The sequence below is a fragment of the Notolepis coatsorum genome (genome assembly GCF_963971535.1).
Source record: "Notolepis coatsorum genome assembly, chromosome: 5".
In the NCBI taxonomy this organism is placed as follows: Eukaryota; Metazoa; Chordata; class Actinopteri; order Aulopiformes; family Paralepididae; genus Notolepis; species Notolepis coatsorum.
Window position 1 is genome coordinate 114,190,616 of NC_140169.1, and position 7,500 is coordinate 114,198,115.

At 41.2% G+C, this 7,500-nt stretch overlaps 1 protein-coding gene across 1 annotated transcript in view; it reads left to right on the top strand.

The window, feature by feature from the left end:
- Nucleotides 1–7,500, top strand: part of pak5 (p21 protein (Cdc42/Rac)-activated kinase 5) — a gene marked incomplete at both ends in the record, with an annotated part of 134,108 nt that overhangs the window by 100,687 nt on the left and 25,921 nt on the right. The window contains one exon of the mRNA XM_084314663.1: nt 5,574–5,699. Within this exon, the coding sequence (XP_084170789.1) occupies nt 5,574–5,699 (126 nt within the window). The remainder of the gene's footprint in view (nt 1–5,573; nt 5,700–7,500) is intronic.

The window sequence follows — 7,500 nt, forward strand, 5'->3', positions numbered from 1 at the left end:
AGTGGGCAGGGACTGCTGCCAGATATCCAACTACAACTACTAGGAACCTAAAAAGGACAATAACACTACCTTATGCATACTTGCACCTTATGTGAATACTGTATATTTCAGTTAGTTAGTTAGTTAGTTAGTTAGTTAGTTAGTTAGTTAGTTAGTTAGTTAGTTAGTTTAGTTAGTTAGTTAGTTAGTTAATTATATTATAGGTGATGGCAGAGAGCGGGTTGAGAAGGAAGCCTGGGCTGCTATCCTGGAGAATCCCTCCTACGACAAGCTAGTCAAGATGAGAAGCACGTTCAGTCACAGACTCATACCCCCCCCCCCCCCACACTCAACTAACCGTCTTGGCCAGTCCTTCATACCAGCGGCCATCAGGCTCCACAACAGACATCCAACTACAACTACTAGGAACCTAAATAGGACAATAACACTACCTTATGCATACTGCACCTTATGTGAATACTGTATATTTCAGTTAGTTAGTCAGTTCATTATATTGACTTTACACTGCTTGTTTTTACTACCTGTACCTCCCCTCCCCCTCCCCCATGCTGCTATGATGCCTGAATTTCCCCAAGGGGATCAATAAAGGAATATCTTATCTTATCTTACACATCCAAACAGGAGCTTTATCATAGCTTCTTTGAACAGAAGTAGAAAAACATTAGCTTAGCACTAATCACGGCTAGCATAAGAAGTAGTCAGTCAGTAGCTGCGTTTACATGGACCCTAATATTAGACTAATAATGAATAACAGCCCCGATCAGAATTAAAATGCCAACCTCAAATCGGAAGAGAGTGGCCCGATCTGAAACTCCATCGGGTTGAGACCTAAACTTTGATAATCCGGTCAATAGGAAGAATAACCATGTAAAGTTTGTAAACGCTTAATCCCATCGTTTTTCTCTCTGGTTGGGATAAATATATTGTTTCTGTGCAACATGGAAGCTCTTTGACATCGTTAAGTGACGTGAAGGTGTTTCTGTGGCTGTCTTTATTGGAAGCTTAGCATTAGCTAAAAGGATCGTTGAATGTCTATTGGAAGCTTAGCATTAGATAATCAAATGTCTTGATGCTCAGTCCATGTAGTGAATGTCCAACTTGTTCTTCTATCACATTATCCAAACAAAGATGTTAGTCCAATAGTCCATTTAGACCATTTTAGTGTTTTCTCTCTGACTTAAACATTAGCACAAGGACCATGGTCGGAGGTTGCTGGTCCCTGGCTAGCATGGCTTTACATTACGGCCGGGGTGGGCAAGGTTGAAAGGCTTGGAACAACGAGTTTGTTGTTTCAACAAATGTTGAAAATGATGCACAGAACCATCTAAATTAACCCACAGGTGCTGGTCGCAGTATATGAGTTTCTGTGATTCTTTAAGAATAAGCAGAATAGGTGGCAAGTGCAAGAGGAGCTAAGTGTAGGCAGGGTCTTTCAGGGCATGTCAAACAAGTCATATTCTGATTACATGCTTTGGGCCATGTATGAATGAATGAAAACTTTATTTAACAGATTGCAGAATGGGTACAATACAGTATGGCTCAATACACACAATTGTTAACTCATTCCGGGCCAACAGCGCCCTCTGCTGATGGCCCTTCCGTGCCAACGCTATATCCAATGGAGAATAGGACTTATTTGCGAGTGCATAAAACATCAAATATAATAGCAATAGATCTAAATAACACAGTGATCGTCAATGAGTTGCTTCCAGTCAACATGTACGAAACGGATTTTTCATCTGTACATTTCCGTTTTATACCGTTTTGAATACGAGTATAGTTTTGGAGATTTCTAGTAATTCCAGAGAAAGACACGATAATAGCCCTTTAGTGGAATACACAAAACATGTTGTCATTTTTCGGCTGATTTATGAATCGTTTTCAAATAAACGCTAGATTATCGATAGTATATGTGTCCTCATGTACGAAGAGAAGAGGGGTCTGAAAAATCGCTTCTCTGTACTTTGGTCAGCGCGAACCTCACACACACACACACACACACACACAGACACACACACACAGACATGCTCCGATGGCGGTGATAGGAACATCTGATTACCCCAAGATTCGTAACATAAAGGCCTTACCTCACATCTGATGTCATGCAAAAAGATTAATCCAATTCCTGATCGCCATTCCAAATATCGATCGTGTCCATTGATCCAACGTTATAATCCAAAACACAATGATCCACGATGCTCCCAGTGGGGGGACTCAATGCAATAGTATCCAGCTGCATGCCCGAGAAGTAAAACCTGGACTGGACTTATTTTTTGTATGCACAGTCCCAGCCAATCCAATCCAATGATGTGCAATACCATCCGGGAGACGATAGGCGGCTGTATTTGCCCTTTTGCGAGCTCAGACCCATTCCCAACGATAACATCAGGTTGGATGGATGAAAATGAATGGATATCGCTAATAAAAGAAATAACGATTAAAACCAGACTATACTTGTGATTGGCACGGAAGCGATGGCGAGTTAACCCGACTATACTCGTGGTTGGCCCGGAATGAGTTAAGGGGATGCAGACCAGAGAAAGACATTTGTCTTGTTTACATCAGGGTCCCCCATTTCAATTCATGACATTTATGACATACACAACAGTTTAAGTTTATTTGGATCCCCATTAGCCACAGCAGTGCTGGGGCTATTCTTCCTGGGGTCCATAACACATAAAATACAGTTACAGACTTATACACTCACAACATTTACATGTCATACAGACAATTAAAACAACAATAAAAACCCTAATCAAATTCATAATACAATATAACAATATATACGCCTTATGAATTCATAATACAATACAATAATACCTACTCATAATTCATTCATAATACAATACAGCATAATATACTATTTAGCTTTTACATACATTATCTATGTTCATATCAGCCAATTATACAATATTTTAATAATATATCCCTATCAGACACATGCCTTTTCATCCATATATACCTATCCCTTTATCAGACACATACATTTTCATTTACGTACACACAATCTATTAGGGAATGTCAATTTCTTTGGTTGAAAATGTTGTTTTACCACGATTTTGAAACAACATTTACTATTCTCCTGCTTAACATGTCTGGGAAGAGAGTTCCATTCCTGCATACCACGGAACATGACAGTTCGCTTCATTGCATTCGACCTCACTTTTGGAAGTGTAAAACCTCGTGCACATACATGACATCATGACATTTATGGCATAGGGACATACATGACATACAGGTATATAGTACTGTATGTCATGTATGTAAACACGCTTCAGCTTATTTAGCACCCATGTAAATGGTTGATTTGAAATGTAAAATCGGAATGATTTCAATCGGGTTGAGGAAATATTGTCCCTGTAACCGCAGCTAATGTTTGCTACTCAATATTTTATTTAGCTTTCATGAATTCATCTGAATGCCATGCCGGTGATTCCCTGCATGTCATGGTTTGTGAACGCCTTTGTAGCCTACAAGACAACATGTGTAGCCTAAATATTGACTAGCAGGGGCGGCTAAGTGGTGCAGTGGGCAAGGCGCTTGCCACTAACGCAGGAGATGCTGGGTTTGAGCCCAGCTCTCTGCGTTGCTACCAGCTTGGCTGGTCGTTCATACTAACACAATTGGCAGTGTTAGGGGTGGGAAAGCTGGTGGGTGGGGATTGGACGTTGTGGACAGCGACTCCTACAGGTCGGTTGGTGCGCTTGTACAGCAGAATCAGGAAGTAACGGGGGCAGCGTGAGCCTCCCACGCGTTACTCCTCGCCACTGAGAGATCACGCTGTACAGGTGAAAAGATGCGACGGCTGCCTCCTCGTGTACCGGAGGGGACACGTGATGCAAGGCTTCGTCCTCACTGCAGCCGACCAGTGGGAGGCATAGTTTAGCAACATTCGAGACAGGGGAGGGGAGAATTGAAGGGAGAATTGGTGAGGCGAAATTGGGATGGGAGAAAAATAGAAAAATAAGGAGAAAAAGTGGATAAAAAAATATATATATATATATATTGACTAGCAAGCATTCACTGACGTTAGCAATGCTGATCGCGGTTAGCGACTTCTGTTATCAAATAGTATATGATGACAAAGCTCCTGTGTGTTGGTGGTGAATGTAGCTTGGTTTCTGGCAAACAAAACTATTGTCAGACACATTGGGCCTCATTCACCAATACTCTCTTATATATTTCTTTTAACCGTCTGTTAAGAGAAAAAGATCTTACCCAGGTGTGTTGAATGATGAATCCCACTCATTCTTAAACTGAAATGCGCGTTCGCACTCAATTAATTTGCATACAGACACGCCCGTCAGCTCCTTATAATGCGTGAGGCGTGTGCAAAACAGCATAGATTCAGCATCTGATCCATTTAACAGGAAGCGATTTGCGACTGATCTCAAAATGAGATTAGATTCAAATGTATTGTTATTATACAGCACAAGTACAATACACCATCCAACCAGAGTGGATAAATAAATGCTCCATATATAAATAAATACATAAACGGCTTAGCGAGGCAGCCTTAGCGCACGGGCACACACACGCACGCACATCCTGTAAGATGCTTTGCTGGAACGATTCATTTAGCACGTATACTATACGTGCAAAATTAATCGTTCCAGCAAAGTAGGCTTTGTCAATACTGAACGACTGCACGCTTGTCAAGAGCTAATCGCGCAGTAGGTTGGGAAATACTGGACCTGTCACCTGTCATCTCTCTCTGAAAGGTCCCTGTGGCTAAAACCCAGAGTGCGCTCAGAACTTGTAGGTGTGGAGGCACAGGATTTGACCGGCGTGTGTTGTGTCTGAGTTGAGGCTCCAGAGTATTGCATACATCTAAAAGGACCGTTCTTGGCAATCTGAAACGGCTAAGCAGCCACTCATCTGGCTCTGCAAATAGATCTACGATATCTAAATATGCGTTCTATGCGTACGGCCTGGGCAGCCAGAGCATCTAACTGTTCTAAGAGCGATATATAATCAATTTCAGAAGCAGAACGCATGCAATAAGTTATAATAATAATAATTATTATTATTTTTAATATTATTGAAAGGTTTTGGGTTTTAAAGCCATATTTGGGGGTAATGGTAGGCTTTTTTTTCTTTTCTTCTTTTGTACGAGTTTCTTATCTAGGTAAGAGTGCTCTCGGCCACTCTTAGAATTTGGTCTTGCTTAAGAGAAAAGAGCTAAAATAAGAAAACATTACTGAATCCCAGGTAAGAACAAAATAAGAAAAAATGCTAGTTACTGTAAGAACAGAATAAGAGGAAATCTGTTCTTATATCGCTTTGTGAATGAGGCCCATTATTATCTATTTATTTCCATGAATTGAATGACTATGAGCTAGGTGGCTTGCTCTGCTGGCTGGCTGTGTGTGAAATCATCAGCTCTGATTGGTCTACTGTTAAGCGTGTGATGTCAGTGAAATCATCTGTTCTGATTGATTGACAGACACTAGCCCTTCAAGCTTACGATGTAAACATCCTCTGACAATACCGGTATTCATAGATTTGTTCATAGATAATATTTGAAAGTAAAAGCTGAAAGTCAACCGTGTGTTTTGTGTCTTCCTGTACAGATCAAGCTGTCAGACTTTGGCTTCTGTGCCCAAGTATCCAAAGAGGTCCCCAAGAGGAAGTCCTTGGTCGGAACGCCGTACTGGATGGCACCTGAGGTCATCTCCAGGTTACCGTACGGCACTGAGGTGAGGAACACATTTTAAATGTTTTATTTAAACAATTAAATTATACATACGTAAGATTCAGGTTCAACATGGTTTCACGGACATTTAAGGCTACAAAGAGCTTTGTCTCTACCACACGGCCTGGCTACCTCATTAGCACGCACAGTACACGCATGCACATTGTTGTGGAATATTTTAAAGGAGCCAAGACAGTGAATGACAAATGAAAACAAAGATGAAAAAATTTGGGTTTAGGGGTTTTGTCATGTCTGACACAAGGACAAAAATTTCTTTCCGGGAATATGTCATATCTAAGTCAAGCTGTCCTGAGCCTTGGGTTGTTGTTTAAAGAACAGTCTGTCTAGTACACTGTACACACTAATAGGCCCAGTAAGCTGTACAAATGATGTAATAGGATGAAACATATAATATTTTCCATAACAACATACACTCATACACAAAAGCAGTCATATTTGACTCATGCAGGTTTATTTTTTTTATGACCGCTGTTAAAAGCATGCTATTAGAGCTAATTTCCTACCATTACTCAAGTGTGTAGCCAGCACCAGTGAATGGAGCAACAAAGCAAATCCAATGTAGCCTACCACCCATAACTGCCCTACAACTGTTTGCCCCAAATGTTACACATTTTCAAACCATAGCATTTCCTGGCTTCCCACTAACGCAACTAGTTTAATCAGCCTTACATACCGCATTAACCCTTTCACTACCACACTACAAATCGTTAAAGTAGTGTGGTAGTGAAAGGTTTCTGTAGTGTGGTAGTGAAAGGGTTATGCTTCTGTAGTGTGGCAGTGAAAGTGTTAACCTTCTGTAGTGTGGCAGTGAAAGCATTAACCCTTTGTAGTGTGGTAGTGAAAGGGTTAACCTTCTCTAGTGTAGCAGTGAAAGCGTTAACCCTTTGTAGTGTGGTAGTGAAAGGGTTAACCTTCTGTAGTGTGGTAGTGAAAGGTTAACCTTCTGTAGTGTGGCAGTGAAAGTGTTAACCCTTTGTAGTGTGGCAGTGAAAGGGTTAACCTTCTGTAGTGTGGTAGTGAAAGGTTAACCTTCTGTAGTGTGGCAGTGAAAGTGTTAACCCTTTGTAGTGTGGCAGTGAAAGGGTTAACCTTCTCTAGTGTGGCAGTGGAAAGCGTTAACCATTTGTAGTGTGGTAGTGAAAGCTTTAACCCCTTTGTAGTGTGGTAGTGAAAGGGTTAACCTTCTGTAGTGTGGCAGTGAAAGTGTTAACCCTTTGTAGTGTGGCAGTGAAAGTGTTAACCCTTTGTAGTGTGGTAGTGAAAGTGTTAACCCTTTGTAGTGTGGGTAGTGAAAGGGTTAACCTTCTGTAGTGTTGGCAGTGAAAGTGTTAACCCTTTGTAGTGTGGTAGTGAAAGCATTAACCCTTTGTAGTGTGGTAGTGAAAGTGTTAACCCTTTGTAGTGTGGTAGTGAACGGGTTAACCTTCTGTAGTGTGGCAGTGAAAGCGTTAACCCTTTGTAGTGTGGTAGTGAAAGTGTTAACCCTCTGTTAGTGTGGTAGTGAAAGGTTAACCTTCTGTAGTGTGGCAGTGAAAGGTTAACCTTCTGTAGTGTGGTAGTGAAAGGGTTAACCTTCTGTAGTGTGGTAGTGAAAGGGTTAACCTTCTGTAGTGTGGTAGTGAAAGGTTAACCTTCTGTAGTGTGGTAGTGAAAGGGTTAACCTTCTGTAGTGTGGTAGTGAAAGGGTTAACCTTCTGTAGTGTGGTAGTGAAAGTGTTAACCTTTGTAGTGTGGCAGTGAAAGGGCTATGCGTCTGTAGTGTGGCAGTGAAAGGGTTAAATAGA